This window comes from Sminthopsis crassicaudata, chromosome 1, assembly GCF_048593235.1.
Source record: "Sminthopsis crassicaudata isolate SCR6 chromosome 1, ASM4859323v1, whole genome shotgun sequence".
NCBI lineage: Eukaryota > Metazoa > Chordata > Mammalia > Dasyuromorphia > Dasyuridae > Sminthopsis > Sminthopsis crassicaudata.
This window is the reverse complement of record NC_133617.1, coordinates 674,461,757-674,489,237: the sequence shown is the minus strand read 5'-3', so window position 1 is coordinate 674,489,237 and position 27,481 is coordinate 674,461,757. Positions and strand designations below refer to the sequence as shown.

The following is a 27,481-nucleotide window of genomic DNA, read 5'->3' as shown; positions in this document are numbered from 1 at the left end:
CACAGCATTTGGTTTTTATGGCTTTGTTGCTATTCTTTCCATTTCTATTATAATTTTGTGTGTATTTTCTTGATTTCATTTATGTGTCAAATACTTTACAAATTTTCTTTTATTTGATCCTCAAAACTACCCTGGGAGGCAGGTGCTATTTCAGCTGCAGAAACTGAGGCAGAGGCAAATAACTTACCAGAGTCGCACAACTAGCAAGCTGGATTTCTTACTCCAGGTCTGAGTTTCCATCCACTGTATTAGCTGTATATTTCTCTACAACCATGTGCCACAGTTGGTTTAGCCATTCCCCAAATGATGGGTTTCTACTTGTTTCCATGGTCTTACTACCCCCCAAAACAGGCTATATTTTGTTACATATTTTTGTCACTGACCTCAAGGAGTGCACCTAGTAGAGTCAATGGGTAAAAGTGTATGGATGAAGGTGATTGGATATTTTAATCATTCTCGTTAGCCCTAAGATGCCCTCCAGAATGACCTGAGTTATTAAGTTCCACCATAAAGCATCAAGGTGACTCCTTTCCATCTCTGGGATTAAACTACCACCAAGAGCACAGCACAGATGGAGTCGGGATAGAAACAGCCTGACAGAGCCATCCGCTCCACCCTTGTATTTTTCTGAGGAGGAACCTGGGAGTTTGAAGGACTTTCTAAGTTCACATAGGTGATGAGCATTAGATAGCACAAGTCCAGGACTGGATTAAGTTTCTTCTTGCCCTTTGTATCCCAGAGATCTTAAAGAAAGGAAAGGGACCCACATGTGCAAGAATGTTTGTGGCAGCCCTCTTTGTGGTGGCCAGAAGCTGGAAATGAATGGATGTCCATCAATTGGAGAATGGCTGAATAAACTGTGGTATATGAATGTTATGGAATATTATTGTTCTGTAAGAAATGACCGGCAGGAGGACTTCAGAAAGGCTGGAGAGACTTACATGAAGTGATGCTGAGTGAAGTAAGCAGAACCAGATCATTGTACATGGCAACAAGGCTATACGATGATCAGTTCTGATGGACGTGGCTGTCTTCAACATTGAGATGACTCAGATCAGTTCCAATGATCTTGTGATGATGAGAGACATCGACACCCAGAGAGAGGGCAGTGGAACTGAATATGGATGACAAATAGTATTTTCACTCTTTTTTTATTGTTTGCTTGCCTTTTTTTTTCTTAATTTTTTTCCTTTTCAATCTGATTTTTCTGGGGCAGCAAGATAATTGTGGAAATATGTATAGACGAATTGCACATATTCAACATATATTGGATCACTTGCCAACTGGGGGAGGGAGTGGAAGAAGGGAAAAATTATCACAGGGTTTTATAGGGGTTAATGTCAAAAATTACCCATGTATAATTTTGAAAAAAAAAAAAAAGCTTTAATTAAAAGTTTCTTCTTGCTCAGAAGTGCTTCCAGTTTAGGGGAGTCATTCCTGAATCTTGAGGGAAGGCCCCAGGTCAAGCCCAGTCATACTGGGAGACGGGGGGGGGGGGGGGGGGGGGGAAACAAAGATCCCTTATAACTCTGAGATGCTGTGGAAGGTGAGATCAGGTAAACTTGGCTAGAGAGTCCAAGCAACTTATGAAACAATCTCTTAAGGCAGCGGGTCTTAAACCTTTTGTCTTAAACCCCCTCCTCAGAATATTTTTAAATGAGTAAGAAGCAGAGGATTGCAAAGGAAATGAACTGTATTGAAATACAAAACCCAAAGTTGAGCCCCTATGCTAGGGTATAGGGGAGAGGTAGGCCCACCCTGATCAAATCATAAATCCTCCAAGTAGGTTAGTTTTCACTTTACTTTAAATGTACTTTACACAATATACATAGTAATGTGTATATTATGTACATAATAATGTACATAAAGAATTCTGAAAGAAATCCACATTTAAAAAATCACTGTTAACTATCACACCACACTGTGCTTTCTGTGCTTGCGACTTCATGGCCTCCCACCCCACAAAAAAACCAAGTTTGGAGAGACTGCTACCGATGCTGGAGCTGAGAAGAGATCTTTGTCCATCTCCAGCCCTCATGTGTTCCTCCTCCTGCTCTTGCTTCTGTCCTGTGTCCTTGAACTGTGTGCTGCCCCCTCCATGCATGCTTCCCTCCCTCCCTCCCTTCCTTCCTCATATCCATGGGCAAAATTCACACTAAGGCAATAATCACTTTAAGTAGAGGTCTGTGGAAAGGTCCACTTATGTAGAGCGGCTGTTTGAAGAAGCTAATCTTTAGCTTTTGGAATCCATTCCAGTTCCCTTGCTAGTCTGCTCTAGGACACAAGTCATTCCAGAAGAGTAGGGGGCTCACTCAGAGCTGCTGTTCTCCCTAATGAGATATGCTGGACTCACCCTAAAGCACAGTGACCCAAGAAAACAAGACAGTGTCAAATTCCACTTTATTGGTACTGTGAAAGGAGGCAATGGGGGTTAAGACTTGGTGCTTGGAGGGTGGATGGTCCAGTTCTCACCCACAGACAGTCGTGACCCTTCTTTGTCATCCCTGTTCCGGCTGGGCGTGAGAGTGTACCGCCCTTCCACCCAAGTGACGTCCCCCCACTTGGGGTATCTTCATGTGAATTTTGTTATGAGGTTCATGATTAGCAGCAAAATAAGAACCAATTCTGACACTTCATAAAAGGACAAAAGTAAAAGTGCCTATAAATCGTATTAACTTAAATGTTTAGCAGCACACCCAATAAAATACAGCTCACACACACAACACTGTACTTTTGGACAACACAAGCGCTTCTCTCACCATTATTTACAGTGGAATAGTTTGAATTGACTGATATATACAGGAATCTAATGTGGAAACAGAGACAGCCCTAGACAGCACTACGTCATAGTGTTTTGACTCCTTTCAATTTATACAGGTTCCCAGGATACAGAACATGATAAAATGTTTACATATTCAGCATAAAAATCTCGAACAGGTTAACCAAAAAAAAAAAAAAGAGAGAGAACCAAGCCCCTCTGAACACCGAGAAGATGCAAGTATACAGAGCTCAGTGTTCTAGGAAGGCCAAAGGCTTGACAAGCTGGGCTGGACTGGTTTCTTCCAGTCCTTGTCCTATTTGCTGCCCAATGTCTAGTGGGTTACCCTGTGAGTTCGAGCGGTAGCTCCCTTCCACACAGTGTTTCCCACTGTCTGGCGAGCATTGAAATGAGCTTCTCTCGGCTCTCAGCACTTGGGATGAAGATGTACCACTGCACTTCCCTGCCCCCGTCACGTCCCCTGGGTGTGGGGGCTCCTTGGGCAGTAAGCAAAGTGTCTCCAAAGTGATCCAGGGTCAGGTTCTGCATTAAGTCGTGGTTTTGTACATCATCAAACACGAAGGTGAGGGCCTGAGGATACATCTGGTAGCCCATGAGGACTCGGTCCAGGTCCCGGATCCTCCGGCCATCAGCAAACTGGTATTTGTCTTTCTTTGGTGGCTCCTTGGCAAACTCGGGCAGTGGGTAACTGACATAGTCCTCATCAAAAAGAAATAAACCTGAACTGGTCAGAATAAGTGTCTTTGGCTGGAGTGAACTACTGGCTGAGGAAGTGCCTTCTACAGGATTCACTTGGAATGCCAAAACGTAGAGGAGAATGTTGAGAGCAGGGCGATCTGCCAAGCCATCCATCTTTTCAGCCACAATAAAAGCCAAGTCTCCAATCTCCTCCTCATTAGGATAAATAAACTTGACTCTGCTAGAATGGATCAATTCATAGTTGTCCATTTTCCCTGCAAAGACAAATGCAGGTGAATGGCACATGCAAACCCATGATTGTGGCTTAGTAGAAACAACAATGAACTTGGGAGTTAGGAGACTTAGGCTCCTGTCCTAGATACCCTACTCTACAAATATTCTACTCCACTTAGGAGACATTACTAATGCCTGAAACTTTTGCCATTTTATTTAATCTAGAACTCCTATCACATGAGAAATACTGAAGGAGAGCCCATAATTAAACCTTTGAAATTTTAAGAATCTAGCAGAAAAACAAACTTGACAACTCTGAAACAGGTTCGTAATAGAAAACAGGAGCTCAAATACTGCTGGTCAATGCTACTTAAGACTTGAGTTCAACCACTACATAGAATTCCTAATCCCTCTATTTTTGTCTGCCTGCATTTTTGATTTCCCTCACAGGTTAATTGTACATTATTTCAGAGTCCAACTCTTCTTATGCAGCAAAAATAACTATATGGACATGTATACATAACTTATACTTTAACGTATTTAACATGTATTGCTCAACCTGCCATCTGGGGGAGGGGGTGGGGGGAAGAAGGGGAAAAATTGGAACAAAAGATTTTGCAATTGTCAATGCTGAAAAATTACCCAAGGATATATCTTATAAATAAAAAGCTATTTAAAAAAAAAAAAAAGAAGACTTCAGTTCAAATTCTGCCTCTTACACTTGTTATATGACCCTGGGTGAGTAGATTTTGGACAGAATATAACTATTTTGTCTTTGCCTTTTTCTTTTTTCAGTGATGTCTCTTTAACTTGTGTATGTGTGTCTATGAATGACAGAGAGACAGGGAACTATTTCTGGAGCTGTTCATCTCCTACTAATGGTGTGTCTCATGTTTGAGTGGATAAATAATTTGCAGTTTACCTCTTTGTCTGTGCTGGTTTATTTGTGTGATGTTTAATAGGCTCTGAAAATTCCTGCAACCTAAGTTATAAATGGGATACACTGATGAAACCCACACACTCTTGACATACCCAAGATAGTATATATCAAGGAGACCAAAAGCTAGAGAGATCTGAAGTGACCAGGGAAAGCTTGTGGCATTTAGGGGATCCAATATCTAGGGGCTGACTGGAAGGTTTGCAGAGTGGGAACAAAAGTCCTGGAGATTCTCATTTGCAGATGGGGAAAACTAAGACTCATTGATGTTAAATAACTTCCTCCCGATCACAGAGCTTTTCAGCATCAGAGGGAGGATCTAAATCCACATCTTTGCCAACTTCATGTAGGTTCTTCTTGTCTAAGACATTGTGCATTTTGCCAAATAGGGAAGTGAGGAAGACCAGCCCCACAAGCTAGGAGTTTTTCTTTACCTGTATTTTTGTTTCCAAATTCAGAGTAAAAATCCTTGTCGACTGGTTCTGGGGAAGGCGTTCGGGCCAGCAAGGAGAGGACGGCCATGAGGTGCTGAATGAAGGCGTGAGTAGAGTAGCTGTCTCGAGTCAGGCAAGTGACAATATGATCTGCAGAAGAGCCTGAGGAAAAAAGCCTGTGCTATGCAACCTGGAAAGGCCACCCCATCCCCTTGCCCAAAAGACCCTGAAGCTCTTCACTGTGCAGCATGGTTAGGAGTGAAATAGCAGGATGAGATGTACTGCAAAGCTGAGATATAAAGTGTTCAGACTGGCAGCAGTTTTGGAGGCAGGAAAGGCTGACACACATTTTTTGGAATGGATTAGGAAGGCTTAGAAAAAAAGCTGAGCTTTCTCTCTTTAAAATATATTTAGGAAGTGTTCGCCAGAAACATCCTGCATGCTACTGAGAGGGAACTCCAAGGTTCACTCAGTCTGTCTGTTTATTATTCTGTTTACTTGGTTCCTTGCTGACAGGTCTCTGGTGAAATTTTTGACTTTTGACTATGGTCAAAAGGGCAGATTCAGCAACCTCTGTTGTTCCAGAAGTTCATGGTCATTTCCTCCTTTCCCAGCTACTTGGCTGAGAGTATCCATATGTGCACAAATAATACACATGTAATAATATAAGAAATCAAAATTGAATAAACCTATTTGTTTATTAAAAATAAGCAGAGAACAAATGTTACTCACCAGTAACCCGAAAGTACTGATCAAAGAGTCCAACATTAACTGACTGTAGGTCATTGAGTTTTAAAACAAAGCACTGGGACAGATGGAAAGGACTATTATCATAATCAGAATTTCTCTGATTCCAGAAATCTGTGCATAAAAAAGAAAAAAATTTACAAGGATTGGTCATTCTTAGAGAAGGAGTTCCTATTTCTCCAGGTGAGTGGGCCCATATACAATGATAAAGACTTAAAAAACCCACCTCCTGACAAGTCTATTTGCTTTAAATAACAACCCATTTTTCTTTGGGAAAAGCTATGTCCAAGAGTAAAGCATGTTATCATTGTCTTACAAACTGTACAGAAGGAACATAACTCAAGCCCCTGGGAAATGGAATAAAAGAAAGCCTTTTTGCTAAAAGTCAAATGAATTCTTGTTTGATAATGGATGTTGCACCCTGGAAAATCACCCCCAAAGGACAATTGGAGCCAGCAGTCTGACTAGCTTGCCTGTGCTATATATACCATGTGACTGCTTTGCAAAGCCACCCTTGAGCTCTGAACTCAGCAGCAATATGTATGACCTCAGAGATCAACTCTAAAAAGCCAGAGCCCCCAAAGATCAATCACCCAGGCAGACTAAAAGCATCAATTGATCTAATCTTTAAGAGGAAAGAAAGTTTTCAAAGTCAGAATTGCTCAATAAACTGGAAGCTGATTGGTGGCTGGAAGTCACCAATCAATCCTAAAACACTATCAACAAAGTAGTGCAATAAGTAAAAAAAACCTTTAAACTAAGTGGTCCAGGTTTTCCAAATTGGCTCAGTTATTGGTCATTATATCTGGATAACTCAGAACTTTTCAGGTGTGAAGGGTTAAATGTAAGAAAAGAAAAGCACACACTCGATTCTCAGTATCTCCATCTCTGCAGTGGTGACATCCAAATGATCCCTCCTCCATTTCTTACCTAACAGAGGCTCACAATGATGCCGGATAGAGTCGTCTAGCAAGAAATACACCGCCTTAGTTGTTAGTAACACACAGGCAGTGACTTCCACATCAGGGGTTTTGTAGAATAAAACTGATGACCACATGAGATGTCTCAGCTCTTCATTCTCAACCTGAAAAGAAAAAAGCCTTGTGGATTTGCACTTGCTGCAGGTGCTCCTGACTTGCCACCACTTTTTCTGATAGCATTTCACCACTGCCTCAACCACCCAGTACCACTGAGAACCATTACCTGAAAAATGAACTAATGGGATACAATTAAGGGAGTTGAGGTTGGTGGTCTTATTTAAACAGATTAGGTTTCTCAGACATATTTTTCATATGGATGGGAAATGATGCCCTAAAATAACTTCCTACTCGACTGTCTAAAATTCAATCATTGAGGGATGGAGATGGGAATGGGGGGAAAGAATCAGGAGGAAATAAAGCAGTACTTAAAAAAAAAAATCTCTGACGGGCATATTAAACTATTAGCTATCATCAATACCTCGGCAAAAATGAATCAATTTCTTAGGAAAAAATGTTAGAAGAATGGGAACTGGTAAGAGAAGATGGATGTGTATGGGAGTGTGAGAACAAGAGACAGAAGCATCTGGAGAATGAGGTTCTAGGAAGGTGATGTCAGAGAGTAACTCCTGAAAGGGGGGGCTGAGAAACAAACTCCACTGGTCCTATTGTAGTCTTGATTTAAAAAATCAGCTTTAATTTAAAAAAAAAAAAAAAAAAAAAAAAAAAAAGACAAAGTTCATCTCAGTCTTCACCAGCAACCTTTAAAATTTGGTTAAAAAAAAAAAATCATTAAAGTCTTAGCCTGGCCCTACACCTTGGAAAACAAGGAAAGATACAAGCAAGATAAAAAGCCAAAGATGAATAACTGGGGCACAATACCTCAGCAACATTGTTATGGAAAAACTCAACAATGGCACTTCCCCTTAATCCAGCCACATACTGAAGAGACGAGGAAACCGGCAGATAAAAAGGAATTTGGTTGTCTTCTGTCATTTTCTGCATCAGAAATTCATTCGGGTACAAGGAGGAGAGAGTCAAATGAGGCTTGGAAAAGCTACAAAGAGTCAAAAAAGGTCTCATTAGGTGAAAGCAAATCCTCAATAATGAAGGCTATTCAAAATTTTTGGTATAAAAACCCTAGCCCAAGCTTCCCAGGGAAACCAAGATTTAAGGTTAGCAAGTGCAGGGAAGGGCCTGCAGGGGATTCTCTTCACAAGGAAGCAACAAAAGGGGATAAAAGGAAAGGAGGGGGGCTCTGGGATCAGAAAAAGTGTTTCCAACTGAGAACCTTGGAGCTGTACAAGCTGGCTTTAACCACGATGGTAAAGTAGGATCGGTCTGACCTCTGGCATACTGCCCAGGAATGGTGCCTGATCTGGGTCTCCGCAGCAGGAGCCACAAGGCTGGGAGGAAGGTCCCCATCTCTGTCTTCAGCTGGCATCTGTGCCAGTCTCTGAGGTGCTTATAAGACTTTTCAATCTCACGTGTTGTTCTACTCTTATTTGTTCCTGTCTGACTCTTCCTGACCATGTTTGGGGTTTTCTTGGCAAAGGCACTGGTGGAGTTGGTCCTTTCCTTCTCCAGCTTATTTTGCAGATAAGGAAACTGAAGCACAGACTGGGGGAAGTGACTTGGCCAGGGTCATCTAGCTGGTGACTGAGGTCTATAGGTGAGTCTTCCTGACTTCAGACCTGGTACTTTACCCACTCTGCCCCCTATTCCCAAAATAAAGCACTTTATTTCACAGCAATTGTTCTCACATTCTTTCCACTAGCTGGTGGGCAAAAATAGTTTGCAATTAGTAAAAAAATAAAATTATCTGCAGGCAGATGGGTCTCCCAATAAAGCCCTGGGCACTAGGGAGGGAAGAGGAGCAGTCCTGTCCTCGGGGGTTTTACAAACTGGCAGAGGAGGTGGGGCCCAGACACCAAACAGGGAAGGGGAGGAAGTGATTACACAGCAAGATGAAAGGACACGGGCAGTATGTAGACAAGCAGTCAAAAGATAATTTCTTGGAAAAAGTAGTTCTTTAACTTCTCTGAAAGATAGATAGGATTTTTAAATGGACTTGTAGGATTTTTATGAGGGAGGAGAAAAAAAAACCAATCTGAGTGGGAGAATGGATCAGAAAAAAAGTCTAATATTAGAAATCAGTATTTTAGATAGATAGCCAGCCAATCACAGGAATCACGGTAGAAGCTCAGCCTGAGACATAGGGTACAAGCAGACATTTAAGAGTGGTTTGAATGCCAGACTGAAGAAGTCTGACTATTTATTAAAGGTCACAGTCCCTTAGGGTTCCTCGAAAGAGAGGTGTATCCTTCTGGAGGATCAGCCAGTAGTCTTATGGAGGATGGACCAGAAGGAGGGAAGGACAGTAAGGAAACTGAAGCAAGACTCTAGGCAAGAGGAAAAGAAAGCTTGGACTCTGGTGCTAACAGGGCATGGAAAGAAAGAGAAATCCCAAAGACAGCTTTGAGGAAGAATTAAGGTATCTGATAGAAAACCTGACCTGGAGGATGACAGCTTGAGGGATTAGGCCAAAAAACCAGGAGAAACCACTGTGATCTAGATTTGTGACTTTGGATAAAGATTTTTCTCTACTGCTCTGGGCCTGATTTTTCTGAGATGCCTCTCAACCTGTGTACCCATTCTCCAAGATGGGCTCCCACCTGAGGGTTCCTCCTCCCCCCAAAAAATTACTTTAAAAGAGCCTTCTATAAGACCCCTTCCGCACTTTCTCAGAGAAGAAGGGAGATTTGAAGTTATTCCATTTTGGCAAAATACATTCACTTTTAAATTGGCTAAATCCCAATGGGATATAATGGTGGAGGCATGGTTCTCTCAGTGAAAGATCACCAGTTCTAAACAGATGCCTGCCTCTAAACAGTTGGTTACAGGGAATGATCTAGTTAGATTGGCTTGGGTACAAATAAGTTACTCTGCTTCCTACAGGATCTCTGTGGTTCTCAAGTTTCCTCATTTGTAAAATGAGGGCTGAAATTCCTATTAGATCCTGATCTAAATTTTTTTAGATTATAAACTGCTGGAGAGAAATTACTGGGATTTTTAGTTCCCTTGTACCGGCAACAGTCAACCTAGAGCTTTGTACAGCAGGTATCTGAACAATGGTTGTTACTATAACAAGCATAATTTCTAGATTTAGGTCAAGAAACTCAAACGAAAAGCCAAGCCTCTGACTAAAGAACAATCTTTCTCTCAAAGACTTTGCCAACTAGCTTAGGGAAAGGCTTTGTTTGAAACAGGCTGGTTGTGCAATCCCGCAACTTCTCTGTGCTTTCCATCATCTGACATCTCAGTCATGGATAATTAAAGCTGGAGGAGACATAAAGCCCACATTGAGAACAAGTACAGTAACCATGCTTCTCTTTTTCTTTGAGAAATGGTCAATGACCAGCCCTTCACACTAGACCAACTCGGAGATCCTCATAGAGGCCCTTGACATTACATATGCAAGTGTTTGATGAGAACAATCAAGCCGCTACCTTTGTACAAAAGGATTTTTTTTTTTCTTTCTTTTTAACACACAGTGCTTTAGGTATCATGTTGGGAGAGAAAAATCAGAACAAAAGAGAAAACCTATGGGATAGGAAAAAACAAAAAAGAAGCAAACACAGAATGTGTTGATTTACATTCAGTCTCCATAGGTCTTTTTCAGGATGTAGATGGCATTTTCTATCCAAAGTCTATTGGGATTGCCTTGAAACAAAGGGATCTTTTATGTAAGTTCTAAAATAACTTGGACCTTTCTATCATTAGTGTTATGCTAAAAGAGTTCAGAATAGAAGAAGAAATCAGAGTGAGATAGGAAAAAAAAGAAGAATCAGTACTTTTGGATTATGAGCTCTTCTCTCAATGAAACTTTCAGGTACTACCTCACATCATTAAATTGGCCAAATTAAAAGTAATAAAACTCAATGCTGTTGGGCTTTGGGAAAAACACATATACTTATTGCTGGCAGAGTTGCAAATTTGTAGAATCTTTTTGGAGTACAATCTGATAGTACTCACATAAGTATAAATTATTTTTAAAAAACCATATTCTCTGACAAAAAATTCCATAGTAGGAATTATATTTCGAGAATTATGTCAAGGGACAAACAAACAAAAAAGGAGCTAGCTGTACCAAGATTTTTGCATCAGGACTATTTTATTTTCACAAATTAATAAAAACAATAACAACCTTGAAGCAAACTAATGGAATGAAAAGAGGGCAGTTGCCAATCAATCATTAGACTCATTTAAAAGAACACACTGTGAGGGAGAATGACAAATTTAAGGAAGAGAGGCCTGCAAAACCCACAGTATATAGAATACTTAGAAATAGGGAACGACGGGAAAGTATAACTGAAACAAAGAAGCATATGTTATAAGACTATCCAGAAAATAAGAATGAAGAGGCAAAGGAACCTAAGGATGATTTAGAGAGAGGCTGAAAGAGGGACATGATGCTTTTTTTTTTTTTTTTAATTAACTGAAAAACAAAGTCACTGAGAAAGTTTCAGTGTTTATATTGATGATTCCTGTTATATTTCTAATAAAACATTTTAAGTAGTGCTAATGATGTTTGTTGAGCCAGAATCCTTTGAATGACTAAAATTCAGACTTGTGAAAATTTACACACTTCTATGTCCATTTGCTAATGAAGAATAATAACAGGGCAAGAATTATAATTGAATTTTTAAACTATATTCTAAAAAAAATTAAGCAATATTAATAAGGTCATTCTCACAAGTGGAAGGGAATGGGATTATAAAATTATAAAACAACAGAGAGAAAGATCCGTAAGCGAGTCAGTAAGATGTAAATATGTAACTATACACATTTATTGAATTCTGGAAGTCATTACCTTGCTGCCTGCAGATTATTGGAGTCCAAGAGATGATTTCTTGCCATTTCCAAATTTTTGGAGGCTTTGAAGATAACTATAGTCTTCACATCCTGTAGGAAAGTCCTCAAGAGGTTGTAGATTCTCAAAAAATGGAATTTTTCATGAGGTAGGACAAATACTGAAGTGACAAATCTGTATCCAATCAACAGTTCAAGCACATGGCCATCGGAGAAAGAGCCTTGAGGCTGAGTGGAATGGCGGGTTGGGTGCAAGAGAACCGAGGCCAGTGGAATCCGGCTCAGTTTGAAGATCTGTCTGGTGTCACTGCAGTATTTCCCTTTTTCTGGCAAAGTACTGAAATCTGCCTTTACTATGTTCAAGTGTTGAGGTGTCAGGAATATCCAGCAGGGATGAACTACAGATTGCCCTGGCTTGGATGACTCACAAAATGGAGGCTGCAGGCCTTGTCTGGCCCATTCTGTCTCTCCCTCAGAGGGATGTTGGACCGAGGTTGGCCAAATGTCGCTTTTGTCACCATACACGAGATATGCAGGAAAACAACCCTTTATCTCACCATCATCTGAGGAAATGTGGTAAAATCCCATCATCTGGTAAACAAATTCCTGCAGGCTGGCCTTGCCCCCATACAGCACAGAGTCACCTACCACAGGTGCATGCTGGGGAGAACAGCAGGTGTGTAAACAGGAATGGAACTCCTGGAGATGGGAGGCATCTGCAATGAGACACAAGCAGTGTCCTCCGGGTCTCACCCTCAGCACTAAGCACACTTCAGGCAGGAGGAAGCCGAACTCCATAAGGTCCCGGTGAGGAAAACACAGCACGAGCTTCAGGGCAGAAAGCACATCCTGACTGCTTTCTCTGGAGGCCTCCCGAGGAATCTCAAACACGGCGACTACACTGTCGGTCAGAACCAAACAGGCCGCAAACTGCCGCGTGCCTTTGTGCAGGAGGACGGAAAAGCTCCAGAGGACGTGGAGGATGTGGGGAGGTTCGGGCACCGGATCTCCCTCAGGAGCAGCGCTCCACTCCAGAGCCGGCTCTCCCTTAGGAAGTCCCATTTCAAAATAGCCACCCTCTGTCTCAGTGTCTCTGGAGTCACTCCCAGGGCCCCTTCTGCTGGCTGCTTCAGTCCAGGAGAGCGGCTGTCTCTGCGCTACCTGCCTTAGCACAGCAGAAAGGTGCTGGGTGAAATCCTGGTTGGTGGTTGTGTAGGTTATGCAAGTGAATGGCAAAATGATGAGGTTACCTGGGTGATCATCCTCTGAGTGGCCCAAACTTTAAAAGGAAAAAACTCAGTTAAGCGCAGCATGTTTGAGACTGGAGACCTCCCCGCACAGCTGGGGGCCCCATCAAACCCATGATTTCAGTATCTCAGTTTTCCCCAATAGCCCAAACTATCCAACGCTTTTTTTCATGGCAATGAAGGAACCATTCTTCTAAAGAAGCAGTACTGATAAGTTAAAGGCTGGGGCCTTCTACTAAATTTGCTACCACCAAAAGGCACTAACCAGTAAAGCTATCATCTTCACCAGCCCTAGGATGACTGCCTCCATTTGAGATTTCTTAACATAAGCTTTTAAGAAAATGTATCATAATCTGTTAAAATGAATAGTTCAAAGACTGAAAGATAAAAAGCACTAAAAACTATAAACAAATTAAGCAAGTGGGAACTAGCATTTCGATGACCACTGTTCAAAAGAATGGAGACTTCTAGGAAAAAAATGAGCTCATGACAGATTAAAGGACCAACATAAATTCTCCATACATTTGGGATCTACTATGGTTCTAGTCTAGCAAACACCCCACAAATTGTTTTAGAAAATTCATTGTAAGGATTTCTAATCTTTAAATAGCACAGCCATAGAGGGGACACTGGCTTATGGTTTTCCACACTCTGACATGCCACTTTAAATATTGCAAATCAGATCTCAGCCGGCAAACTTCAAAGTCATTTTTAATTGGGCCTATTTAAAGGGAAAATAAAAATTCCCTAGGAAAACTGTTATCTTTTTTTTGGTTAAAAAATAAATGCAACTGGTTATTGGTGCTTGGGTACCCAGCGGTACCAAATCAAAGCCACCCAAATCTAAGCCAGAGTTTATTAGCCACCCCTCACCATGTGGGATTGTCAGCCTCAGAGCTTTTCCTTGAGTCCATTATAGAAGCTGCCTGAAAAGAGAAGGAAGGCGTGTGTCAACAGCATATGAAAAGCAATCCCTCTTCACTCAATTCTGCAGCCTTGGGGTCCAAGGCTACAGCATTTCTCAAGGTTCTCATTCAATCACTTACTCTGACTGCATGCATGCATCTGTTCTCCTCAGTACCCCCATATTATCTTTCTTTTGTTTGAGACCTTTCAGAAAGTAAGGTCCAGTCTAGAAATTTGGCATAGCTCCAGCCTACAGTGGTCAAAGAAATATCTGGTGACAAGGACGGCACACGTATATCCCATAGGACTGCTTTTGATAAATCTTAAGCAAAGGAAGGATGGATCACAGAGGTAAATGATATGTAAGCAATAGTCAAGGACATGGACAGAAAAGGACAGCCTTTTGCAACCATCTCTTTTCCTGAACACAGGAACTCATGTCAGCAGCAAAGTAGTAGAAGTGTAAGGTGACACAATAATTATGCCATGCTATGACTCTGAGACTTGATACAACATTGCCAGAGATAGAAACTCCATTATGTGTCCAACTGCAAGCAGAGAGAGGTCTTATTTCTGGTCCTGGCTGACTACACTTTGGAAACCTTCTACAAAGGATATTTTGGAACTTTTCCCCATGAAATGATTCCATTAGTGATCATTTCTAGCTAAGTAAATGGAAGCATCATCCAAGATTAACTCTTAAGGATAGAAGTAAGAGTAAATTCCTAGTGAGATACTTATACTAAAACTGAAACACCAAAAATTCTTAGTCTTAAAGTGTTTACCACAGAAAACCAAATGGGTAAGAATGTCAGCCTCAAATAGACAATGGAAATGATTACTTGGAGATCAGCTGGGAGGTGAGCCAGTTTCTGCTTCCAAAATCATCTCATTTTTAAAATGAGTTCACTCACACAAATAACAAACATCACAAAAGACGATTACCTGTCCTGTATGTGTAGACACTGAAGGTTCTGAGTAGCTCTGGGTAAGCAAAAGATCATTAGGAGTCACACTAGCAGGTGGTGAGAGGTTGCTGGCTAGGGATGCTTTTCTGTGTATTATTTCTAAAGTAAACACAAAAGACGATTAATTATCATTAGAGTAAAATTAAAAGCCATTATCCAGTTATTTATCTCATAATACAGAAGACATAATCCTAACACCAAAGGAAACATCTGGTAGCAACAGGTCATTAAAACCCATTAAAAGAGATTTTGTACCATTAACAGATCTAATTATTTTCATCCCTAATCAGCCCTGTCTTCATATTTAAGATGAATTTAATAACATTTTCCAAACAGGATAAATGTTGCCTTTCAAAATAGGTAAGTTAATCAATGATCAATGCATATTATTTCATTTTATGGACATCCATTCTGGTTTCAATATTAAGAAGACAATTCTATTGAATGTGTAGTTCACAAATTAATCAATACAAACAATTCAGTTATCAAAGCTCCAGTTTGTAGACTCCTGGCCCAAGAGTATACTCCTCCCCTCTCCCCCCCACCCTACCCCAACATTTTTCAGACAGAGCAGGGCTCATCGAAAGAAGGGACAAGACTGACTATCAGAGTCCTCAAAGGCTGGGAGAGCTCCAGAGTTTCGAAGGGATCCTGCCACTAGTGGGTCTGCTTTCTTGACAACATTTCATACCAGCCTTTCCAGGAGCTGCAGCAGCAACTTCCTAGTGACATTTACTTTTGATTTATATATCATGGAAACAGATGTTGTTTTTCAAAAACCAGAGGCTCATTTATAAAAGCAGCACAACCGGAAATTTTATTTTATTCCTGGCATTTTCTAGATTGGCTGAGAGTGAAATAAAGATACCTAGCATGCTTCTAAGTATATATAGCAAGTTATAATAAAGAACTTGACAAAAATGAATGGTCAACTTGAATTACCCCATCACTTAAACACTGAATGCTTATGTCTTCTGAGAAAGTGCCCCTGGTTGGGGCAGCTAGGTGGCACAGTGGGTAGAGCACCAGCCCTGAATTCAGGAGGACCTGAGTTCAAATCTGGTCTCAGACACTTAACACTTCCTAGCTGTGTGACCCTGGACAAGTCACTTAACTCCAGCCTCAGAAAAAAAAAAGTGCCCCTGGAAAGTAAAAGAACCACCTTTCAGAGTTTTCCCATGAGCCTCCTAATACTTAATATTTGATCTTCAAAAAAAAAAAAAAAAAAAAAAATATTTGATCTTCTTAGCCACATTACCTATTAAAAATCAAGTAGCACATCAATATAAATCACTTGGAATGTGTTATCCCTCTGTTTTGCTATGATATCAGGCATATTTTTCTCAACCAAATGAGATCTGAGCTAGTTGTGAACTTTTCCTTACCTGATTCTCACGTCCTGAAACAAAAGATAATAGAGCAAAAAGAAAAGCCATAAGGCTCCACTTATAGAATGCCCCATACAAGCCTGCCATTTCTCAAATTTTTTTCATTATTTTGATTACTTTGTTATAGCCACAGATCAGGGAAATAGCTTCCTAAGAATGCACCATGAACACGCCTAATCAACAGTTTGTAATATTTTAGAAATAATGGCAGGTCCAAACTCCAAAGCCACCATTATGGCTTATTCAAAATGCCCTCAATATCAAGAATTCTCAGGAGCATACACAGAAAAATGTGATTATATATAGAATATATAGATATGTGCATGAGTAGATTGTAATAAATAATTTTTACAGCTACTGCAGGATGTTGAGATCAAGCATTAGATACTACTAGACTCATGGTAAAAGTTTGAAAGTAAGTTCTATTATCTAGCTCGACTTTAAAAAAAAAAAAAAAGGAAAAGGAAATAACCTTTCTGGTGTAAAGTATTTTGCTTGTTAATTTAAATCAGCAACTCATTTTTGTAAAATTCTTGCAATTTGTTGTTTTTAGGTGCTATTCATAAATGAGAAAAAACTGGCTTTTAATGCAGGGTCAGCTAAAACGAGTGATGGGTTGGAACTGTGCCCTGAACATACGCAAATTAGATCCTCATACTTCAGTAAAAAAAAAAAAAAAAAAAAAAAGAGGTCAGCATTTTCTTGGGACTGAAGCACAGTTCAAAGATTGGGTAAAGCAGATAAGGATAATTGACTTTTTGTTATTTATATAAATAACATATTGGGAATGACAACTCAAGAAAAAAAACTTCAGCTGGAAAAATCCTGATTTAGATTTTTATGATCTAGAGATCACAAAAAAAAAAAAAAAAAAAAAGAGATGGTTAAAGCTAACAATCAACTTTCTCCCAAAGCGAGGTCTAGGTCCCAGTTCCAGGGTAGGGAGATAGGGATAAATATTCCTCACCCCCAAGTCAGCAAGCTGCCAACCAGTGACTGAACAAGCTTGGCTATGAGGTCACTCTTGTTCAACATCTAGTTCTGTTCCATAACAAGCCAAGTTCAGACCCATCCATAGACTGATCAACAATGACATAAGGAGAAATGGACTGCTTTCCTTCCTGTTTATAATAAAGCTTCTCTCTGGAACTAATTTCCCTCATGGTTTTTTTCCACTGGAATCTTCCCACTGTTGTTACTGATGCAGCAAAAATTCTCACATAATCTACTTAATTTACTCAACTCTAGAATATATTTCAAGTCTGAAGGGATCTACCTAACTGTTCATGATGGGCTGCAGAGAAGGTGCTTATATGTAAAGTTAGGAAAAGTTCATCACTGAAAGCACCCTAATAAGACAAATCCCCAAGTTCAGTTAAAAGGGAAAAACAAAACAAAACAAAACAAAACAAAACAAAAAAAAACACCATCACTATTTATAAAGTGCTTTCTCATTCACCATCTCATTTCATTCTCCAGAGATACCAGTCCATAATCTCCATTTCTCTAAGTTTCAGAGAAGTGAAATAATTTGTCCAGAGTTATAAGTGGGATCAGTGTTTTCTCCACTATGCCACATTCTTTTAACCGAACTAAAGGATTATTATGCTAGTTTAAAATTATTTTTGGTCTTAGAAATGCATAAGTTTAAAACTGGATGTCTGAATGGAGATAAGCATATATATATGGCAAAGGAAAGTTTATCTGTCACCCATCACACAGTCAGAATTCTCAACCATATAAACCAATGAATAAATGATTACTGTTCCAATTGATTCTTAATTATTATTATGGATTAATTTATAGTTCTATAGAGGTGTCAAACTCTCAGCTTAAACAAAACTCCTAAACTATATTAAACTAATTTTAATTATTAAAACTATATTAAAATGCAATTGGTGAAATGTTTAACAAAATCAATAAAAATACAATGTGCTGCAAATGATGTTAATTTATGGTTTTTAAAGTCAGTGTGTGGCCACCTGGGATCTGTCTCTGTTTGAATTTGACATTTTCAGTTTCCTAGGCGATGTTTCTCAATGTTTCAGAGAGACCTGTTGCTAGGGGATCAGAACTCTTCTACTGAGCAGGTCTCTAGGGTCCCAGAGAGGTGGGAGAATAGATCTGAGGACATAAAGGCTTTCTATTTTCTCTCTCTGGGCTCATTACCCTCCTGGAAGGTATTTTGAAATGACTGTGGAATGACAAGTACCAATTAGGACATTTAGTTCACTTAGGCTTTCTTCATCTTACTGGCTCTCATTCACTTCCATTAGAACAGAACTTTCACAGACACTAATGTAACAACTTTTGGCCATCTCACGAAGCTTCCTATCCACTAACCCTTATTCCCTGTGCTTATCCCACTCCTAGCCACCTTGGCTCTGGCCTTTAGGTCACCTGGACAGGCCTGGACAGATAAGTCTCCTCCACCTTACCTCGAAAGGAATCAGGCCTTCACACCTCCCAGTCATTTCCACATCATGCTTCCATCCTGGTTTTGCCCATTAGAAGGTTGGTTGCAGGAGTAGAGGCTTCTTGTGGGCTTCTATTTCTAGCCTCTGGGCTGAGCACAGAGCCTGACCCTACAGCAAGTGCTCCACAACTGCTCTATCTCTCCTCTAGCCCAGAGAAGCGGTCCCCAGAAACCGCCCTGCTTGTTAGCACGATACATACATGATTACCTTGGCTGGGGCCGAGAGGCCGAGGCAGAGAGGGAGAAGAGGGACGAACAGGGAGAGAAGAACAGTTTGGTTTGGAGCTGGCAGCAGTGAGCCGGGAATCCTCACTGATCTAATAAAGAAAGCAGGCGGGGATTAAAGACAAGGAGAAGCTGCCGAGCCACCAGGACTGCAAGCACACCCAGAGCCCTCCAATCGAGGGCTCTTATTCACGCTCCTGATTCCCTCGCTCCACAGGCCAGACAACCCTTCTAGGTTGACTGTGCACATCGACCCCAAAACCTTTTTTCCCAGGAAGGAGGGAAAACAAAGATTGTGAAGGACAGACATAAAATGAGCAAAGGGAACGGGGAGGTAATTGCACAAAACATCAAGCCATCTTCTACTCCTTCCTGAGCAGGTAAGAGGAATGGGACAGACACGTGCGCTCAGAAACAGTCATTTAATTTTTTACAAAATGAATTTCTTGTCCTCAGCCACATGAGCAGCACTAAGGTAAGACAGCAACCAGACCAGGTCCATGAATACTCTCAGCTCCCCTTCTTGGGCCCATATATCCCCACCCACCCACCCACCAGAATGTCACCAATGTAAAACCCACCTTTTTATCAGAATTATTCAGTTTGTACTTAGCTTCCTTTGCTTTCTGAATTGCTTTCAACACCTCTACAGTATCAAGTTCCTTTTCTGTAGTAATGATATTATCCAAACAAACCTAAACAAAATCCACAGAAAAAATATTTTTGTGAAAATCCTCAAGACTGCTTGGCTCCAAGAAGAATATACCAAAGAAGGAGATCCTCCCTAGCCCTTTAACTACCTAACTATATGGTCACACAAACAGGACAGAACAAAAATATCGTTAACAGATTACAATCACCCAAACTTCAGTGAAATGGTTCTTCTGATCACATGAGACCAACTCTTCCATGTAACCTTGCTTCACCTCAGGTCATGTCTCCTCCATCTGAAGAGAGCTCTGATCAGCCCCATGATGGCTCCTTTTTTTTTTTAACTTAATATTATTTTGTTTTTCCAACCATATGTAAAGATAGTTTTCAACCTTCATTTCTGCAAGATTCTGAATTTCAAAATTTTTTCCTCTCTCCTGCCCTTACCTCCCCCCTTCCCTTTTCTTTCCCCTCTCCAAGACAGCAAGAAACTTGCTATATGTTATAAATGTACAATTATTTAAAATATATTTTCACATTAGTCATGTTGTGAAAGAAAAATCAGAACAAAAGGAAAAAACCATGAGAAAGAAAAATGAAAAAAATGTGAAAACAGTATGCTTCGATCCACATTTAGTATCCATAGTTCCCTCTCTAGATGCAGATCGCTTTTTCCATCCCAAGTCTGTTGGGACTATCTCACATCCCTATTGCTGAGAAAAGCTAAGTCTATCATAGGTGACCATCACACAATCTTGCTGTTACTGTATACAGAATGCCATGCAATCCTAATGACCCAAGCAAGCCCCAAAGGAGAGGGGAGAAGGCACTGTCCTCTACTTTTTAGTAGATGTGTACATGGGACGTCAGATTTTTTTTTTGTATGTTGGCTAGTTTGCTGAATTTCATTTCCCCTCCCTTTTTTATCTTTGATATATAAAAGATTACACTCCGGAGAGGAGAAGAAATGTAGGTGATATAGAAACAAAGGGCATTAATACTGATTATTTTTTAAAGGCACAGAGATGGGAAAATGAGGTGAGTACAGAGGATGGTGAGAACCTAGTTTGGCTGGGACACAGAAAACAGTACACAGAAAGTCTTGAATGGTAGAGGCTAAGAATTTAAAAAAAAAAAAAAAAAACACAACAACAACAACTCAGCAAACAATGGTAAAACAGTTTTCCACAAACAGTTGACCACATCCATGCAGAAAGACAGGTGCATAAAACATTTAGAAAGAACAATCTGAAAGGTCTAATGACAGACTAGCTGGGATGTGTCCACAAACTCCCATTCCTAAGAGAATGGGGGTGGCACTGATGGAGACAGGGAAAGTTGAAAAGGAATTAGAGTAAAAATAGAAGATGGGTTTTGGATACACTGAATTTGAGGTGACAGGATACCCAAATGGAAATGTCTTATAGGTATAAAAATAGAAATATAAACATGTAACCTAAAACTTAAGGACAAAAAATTCATTTGGAATTTTTAAAAAATGGTAAGAGGAGCTCATCAAATTATGCTTGCTTATTGTCATCACAATTGTCTAGGATTCTTTGTCATTATTTTAAGCATTATTTTTTCCAACCCTGTCAATTATAAGTCATTAATTGAAAAGTTAGTCTCAAAATTATCTGTTTTAATATGGATCCTTACCTTAAGGCCTCATATGTAAGCCCAGATGTCCCTTTCAATTCTAGTATTGCTGGCAAAAAGTAGGCTGAAGAATGCTTCTCAAAGACACATTTCTACTATTTTCTTGACACAGTTATCAGCATAGTCAAATAGAAAACATCAGAAGACAGCCACCTTCCCAAAACTAAGTCAGGTACTCTCTTTGAAGTGGGAAAGACCACCCAAAAGTCAAAAAGAATTTTTGGATTTCCCAAAGATAGGAACTGTGTATTTCTCATTAGCGCTATGTTATACTCTTATGCAATTATATCCTATCTTCCTTATTAGTTGAAAGCTCAGAGAAGGCAGGGTTAACACATTTGAATCATTATTTCTCCTAGTTCAAAGTACTTGGTGAAGATACTAAAATGGATATTAAATAAAAACATGAACATGCAACAAAATATGGCCCAGCAATTTCCCTGAACCCTAAAAATCCTAGAACTTGTAGCAGCTCATCACTTATATAAGATTTGGTGTTTTCCAAGTGTGGCTTACCTCAGAGGCCCTTTCCCCAAACTGAGCTAGTACTTTGGTCCTGTAATCAGGGATGATGCTCAGAGGATTGCTGGATAATACAACTTCTTCTAAGCAAGGGAGGCTTCCTATGTTTTTTATCTCCTCAATCTGAAAGGGGAAAGCATTAAAAATCACTTGGTTCCCAAATTTAAATAGTAAATGCCACTTCAGGGGACTTGAGGCAATTAAATTGTCTTTTTTGAAACAAAAGGAAACCTTTTAAAATACCCCACCACTACCCACCAACGTAGATATCACATGAATATAGCAATTACTTTAAAAGAAGTTATCACCTGCTCAATTTTATTGTTACTGAGATCCAAATTGACTAGAGAATATAATTTGTTTAATCCACTCAGACTTTCCAGAAGGTTCCCTGCTAAATTCAGAGTCTTGATGTTTCCTAGTTTGGTATGAACGCCTTCTAACGATGTGAGTTTGTTGTATGATAGATCCAAATGAATGAGATTGTACAGGTGCTACAGGCCATGAGAATAGAACAGAGGAAGAAGAGCTACATCAGTTCAACATAAGTGAAAGTTACATTAAAAAAAAAGTTCTTCATAGTTAAAGAAAAGCTTGTGATGCAGTAATACTTTTGATTGGTGGGAATTTAAATGAATACTTAAATTAGGCTTTCTCTGTAAAACAGATTCTAGTTTTCTGATGTTTTACATTAATTACAATAGCATTCATGCCATAGAAATATTTATTCAGAAGTGTATTCTCCTCTCAATTTCTAGAAATAAGTAACTGTCCCCAGCCCAGATGTCTGTGGCTTACACTAGGAACCACTGCTCCAGACTACCTTGAGTTCCTAGCCAAGAGCTCTGAGTTCTTGCCATGTCAGAGAAAACAATTACTACAAATATTAGATTATTTTTATACAGGGCTCCCATAAAGCATTTTCATATTCATCATTTCATTTTATCTTAATCCTTGATTCTTACATCCTAGAAGAAAGAAGATTTAAACTGTGATGAATCTTAATTATCCTTAGATACCTTTTTTGAAACACAAATTGAAATGGATCTCCTATAAAAGGAATTATTTCTTCACATAAATTACCTGGAGATTTTCTACTACCATCACTCCATTGTGACTCAGATCTAAGTATTCAATCTTTGGAATAAGTTTCTGAGGAAGAAAAAAAAAAGGTCACTAGTAATAATCTCATGATAATTGCTTATAATTGCATAGTAATTTACAAGTTGTAAAGTACTTTCATATAAATTATCTTTTATTGATCTTGACCTTTGAACGGCCTATGATCCTTAGGAATTTTAAAGAAAGTACTTTTGAGAACTTCTGTACAATGTAAGAATTCTTTGGCCTGAAGATTTTGAGAACAAACTATCTGCTTTTCTTCTAAATTTTGCACATGATTGGTACTTCTGCAATAAGTACTATAATACTATTTATAATTGCTTCTTTATCGTTCCAACCTATTATCAGATTGAGCAAGAGGAAGATACAGATGAAGACTGGTCACTTCAAGACTCCAACAGAATTCCTTAAGGATAAGCATGACAACCAAGTTCCAGATCATGGTTAACATGTCCCCAGATTCTACAGGAAGGGACTTTTATTATAGATACTATAGATTTATCACAGATACTATAGGTTCTATATATTTGATATTTATAATCTATTGAATGCCAAATGAACTTCTCTACCCTCAATCCAGCCTTGGACTATTAATGAAGAACTTTGCTTTGGGCTACTCTTACAGTGAAAAGTACTGGGCTCTATATAGAGGAACTATTCTGATTCTTCTAATGAAAACTGAAACACCTCCAGAGATTTCACCTTACATCATGCAAACTGACATGGGTGACAAAGAAATTGGGAAGAGCCATTTTTAGAAGGACTATAGGAAGATGAACAATGATTCTCTATTGGTAGAAATGCCCCCAAATGTTCTGATTTTCAACTTGTAATCATGTCAAATGACTGAACTGTTCATATTTTCTTTGACCTAATGGATATTGCTACTGGGCAAATACCCAAGAAGGTTCAAGACAGAAGCAATAGTCCAGCATATACCAAAGAACTCTTTTGTGCCAGCAAAAAATGTGAAAACAAAGTGAGTACCTATTGACTGAGAATCTGCTGGGGGAGAAAAGCCTCAAAATATGTATATGAATGTAATTGATGATATGCAGTAGAAAGTGACAAATAAGGAACTTAAAAGAAAAACTTGTATGAAATGATGCAGAGCAAAAAAAATTAAAAAACAGAACCAAGTTAACAATATATATGACTATAACACTGCAAATGAAAAATCACTAAAGAAAAGTTAAACCATGCATAAATAAAAAGCCAATGAAGGTCCTAGAAAACAGATAATGGAATATAACTTCCCCTTTATGTCAGAGATATGGTGGCCTATTGAGACTATTATAAACACTGTCACCTATGGTCACTGTCATTGGAAAGGCTCTATCTGAAAGGACATATGTGAAATGACTGAAAAGTAAAGGCAATGGCACAAATAAATTATAGTTTTCGATATTAGTTCATTTCATCCTAAAATCTTCACTTTTATAAACATACATATAGCGTCTCAAGGTCTGGTAAGCCTACATCTTTATAATTTTGGCAAACCAGAGAAATTTCCAAAGACCCAATCTTTTAAAAATTCATTCATTTTCTTAACAAATATTCACTGATTACCTAACTCTCTGCAAGGCCCATTCTAGAGAACTTAAATGGAGATTTCAAAACTCTTACCACAGAATCATCAATTTGTGAAATGCTATTATGACTCATATCTAGAGTGGTTAATGCTCTCCATGTTGGAATAACTGCAGTTACGGGGCAATCTGGATATGCACCCTCTGGTTCCCACTCATCAAATTCTGATGCTTCAGGAACAATGATTTCCTGTGTAAAAAGTTTAAAATATCTATGAATGTATATTGAATGTTTTTCATTTTGACAATCACTGAAAAGTTTTAAAGACTTCCACAAATTTTAATGCAGACACAGGAGCTCTCATAAAACAAAGCGTCACATTATTTGCATTAAGGCCATATTGATAAATTGAAAAGTTTTTTTTTTTTTTTTAAACTACCTGTGAAGTTAACAAGTTTGGTATTTTTAAAAAATGACTATTACATTGTTCCATCTTGTTTTATTTTTTCATTTTTCCTTCTCTTATCACTGCTGTATGTCAACAGCTTCCTCTGGCTCAAAGTGACTACAGTTTGCTTAATTTGTGATTGGTGGCATCATGACTTTCCATAGAGTTATCATGGACTTTTAGCAACTAAAGATGACTTCTCTTTTGTCAAAAATCCTTTATCACCATTATAGGATAAAAGTCTTTATTTACATATCATCAATTCTGTGCCTTGCCCCCCTCCCCTAGGCTTCCCAAATCATATAATATTTTGATTTTATTCAGATTCTAAAGCCAATGGAATAAAGGAATAAAATCTTTATAATGTACAAAAGCAAGGTCATTAAATTTTTTTCAAATGCCTACCAAATAAAACCCCTAGATTTCTTTATTATTCATTTGAGACAGAAAAGGAAAAAAATCAACATAAAGCAAGATGGGACGGTGTAATAATTGTCCTAACTTAGACTCAATGCTTTCCAGCTAGAAGGGATCTTCGAGACTTAGCTAATCTAAGGATTCTTAACCTGAGATCTCTAACTCTGGTTGCTGGGTTGTTTAATATTTTTAAAACTATATTTCAACATAATTGATTTCCTTTTTGATCCTACATGATTCTGAGAAAGGGTCTTTAGATTTCACCAGACTGCCATATGGCCCATGACATAAAAGGTTCAGAACCTCTTATCTAGTTTAATGAGGCTTCCCTGAGTCACATAGGCAAGCCTGGATAGAACTTCAGTCTCCTTACAACGTGTAAGGATGAAAGATTTTTCACACAGGCCCCAAATTTGTATATCAAAGACCCACTTTTTTAATACCTAGATAGGGATTAGTAAATTAATAAGCTAATTAAAAGTTTTAAAATCTGGAAACCTTTTAAATTCACTTAAAATACCTCTTCTGCTAAGCCATAACAAGACCCCCTTAATAGCTAACACCCTCTGCATTTTTCCAAAAAATGATCTTTTTTTCAAAAGTTCTATGACCTCATTTGTTCCACCTCAACCTCCCTTAAAATACATCAAGAACGAGAAACAAAAAGTTCAATTTATGTCAGAATTTAATCTAATGACAACATTCATAAACCAATTTATTTAAAGACATATCATTCTGTTAGATAATATCCCAGTAGTATTTACTTTTAATAATCTGGTTCAAGCTAAAGATACATGATTACCAAATGCTAACATTTTTTACTTTAAAAAGAAAAGCTACCTTAAGTTCAATACGAGCCTTATTAATATCACTCACTGATTTAAATTAACATCCATGATAAAGTAGTTCTGGGGAGAAATAATTTAAAAGTTGGACGGACCAATGTGATCGATTATAACCTAGAACTGGGATCCAAGGAAGACCTTTAATAATTATCAAGTTGAAGCTGGTTGTGATTTGCCTGAAGTTATAGCACTAATTATTAGCAGGCCTGGACTCTAGCATTCAAGCCTTGAAATTCACAGTGTAGTGCTCTCTACACTCTATATTAAATGCTCTGACAGAGAATTCACAGATCAGAGACAGGGAAAGGGCACTTATTTCAATCACTAATTTAAAAAAAAAAAAGAGAGAGAGAGAGAGAGAGAGAGAGAGAGAGAGAGAGAGAGAGAACGCTGTAAACAACTGCCTAGACCATGACCTTAAACTTTCTCATTGGAGCACAAGCTGAATTTAATTTTAAATAAATTGATGATTTTTCAGGACAGGAAAGGGTATAAACTTACTTTCATTGAGGTTGCTGAGAAACGGACACTCAATGTGGCTAAGGTATGTTTGGATGAAATCAGCCCTTTGATATGCTTTGCATCACAGTGACTTATCTGTTTAAAAAGACAACATAATTCATAAATTCAATTTCCCTTATAATATGGAAGGCTGGAAGCCAAATGAAGACCTAAGTCATCCTTGCAGAGACTTAAGCACCAAGTGATTGTTTTCTAAAAACAAAGGCGTCCTTCTTATTCTCATGTTTAACAGTAAGGTAAGGGCCACCTGTGTCACAGAGGTTAATTAAAGAAGTACCACCAACCATAAGAAACGTGACTTGAGTGCAAAAACCCTTTTAATCACATTGATGAATGAAAGAACACTTGCATCATTTAGTATACCCTTGAGTGATGAGAGAAGAGGGAGAGAATTCTACAACTCGAGCCACACCTCTGTTCAAACTTGCCTGTCTAACATTCATAACAACCTTCATTTTTGCAAACCTTTTTCCATCTAAATATGAGCTCCTGGAAGGGAGCATATGCAGAATTATTTCTCAACAGATAAATCATTCTTACAGGTCTCTGAAACAAACACAATTTTGGGCCCATGGTTAGTCTGTTATTTCTTTCTAAATATCACTTTTTACATTTTAAAACATTTTTTCTCTTTTAATAGTATTTTTTCAACATTCATTTTTATAAGATTTAGCATTCTAAACTTTCTCTCTCCCTCCCTTACTGCTCCCCTCCCCAAGACAGCAAGCAACATGATATAAATTATACATGTATAATCACTTTAAACATTTTCATGTAAATATTTTTAAAAATTAGAAAATTAGTTTAGCCTTAGATGGAGTTTACCACCCACTTTGGGCTGCATTCCCAAGCAACCCAACTCCGAGAAGACCCGGTCCCGACGCGCCAGGGACCACT

At 38.8% G+C, this 27,481-nt stretch overlaps 1 protein-coding gene and 1 long non-coding RNA gene across 6 annotated transcripts in view; one reads left to right on the top strand and one right to left on the bottom strand.

Moving 5' to 3' along the window:
* Nucleotides 1–2,383: 2,383 nt before the first annotated feature.
* NISCH (nischarin) overlaps nucleotides 2,384–27,481 on the bottom strand; it is a 53,493-nt gene continuing 28,395 nt past the window's right edge. The window contains exons 7-21 of one of the 5 annotated variants that reach the window (XM_074283427.1): nucleotides 26,564–26,659; nucleotides 24,449–24,601; nucleotides 22,784–22,852; nucleotides 22,009–22,194; nucleotides 21,695–21,823; nucleotides 19,450–19,563; nucleotides 18,852–18,960; nucleotides 14,757–14,878; nucleotides 13,779–13,831; nucleotides 11,660–12,937; nucleotides 7,669–7,843; nucleotides 6,740–6,893; nucleotides 5,795–5,923; nucleotides 5,063–5,224; nucleotides 2,384–3,732 (exon numbers count right to left, since the gene is read on the bottom strand). In XM_074283427.1, coding sequence (XP_074139528.1) covers nucleotides 3,101–3,732; nucleotides 5,063–5,224; nucleotides 5,795–5,923; nucleotides 6,740–6,893; nucleotides 7,669–7,843; nucleotides 11,660–12,937; nucleotides 13,779–13,831; nucleotides 14,757–14,878; nucleotides 18,852–18,960; nucleotides 19,450–19,563; nucleotides 21,695–21,823; nucleotides 22,009–22,194; nucleotides 22,784–22,852; nucleotides 24,449–24,601; nucleotides 26,564–26,659 — 3,561 coding nt within the window. In that variant the 3' untranslated portion in view covers nucleotides 2,384–3,100. Of the gene's footprint in view, nucleotides 3,733–5,062; nucleotides 5,225–5,794; nucleotides 5,924–6,739; nucleotides 6,894–7,668; nucleotides 7,844–11,659; nucleotides 12,938–13,778; nucleotides 13,832–14,755; nucleotides 14,879–18,843; nucleotides 18,961–19,449; nucleotides 19,564–21,694; nucleotides 21,824–22,008; nucleotides 22,195–22,783; nucleotides 22,853–24,448; nucleotides 24,602–26,563; nucleotides 26,660–27,481 lie in introns of those variants that run through there. The other 4 variants (XM_074283428.1, XM_074283430.1, XM_074283429.1 and 1 more) reach the window with 4 other exon arrangements.
* On the top strand, nucleotides 18,272–23,963 carry LOC141551632 (uncharacterized). The gene is made up of 2 exons (XR_012484924.1): nucleotides 18,272–19,248; nucleotides 23,171–23,963. It is a non-coding gene; the product is annotated as an uncharacterized LOC141551632 (long non-coding RNA).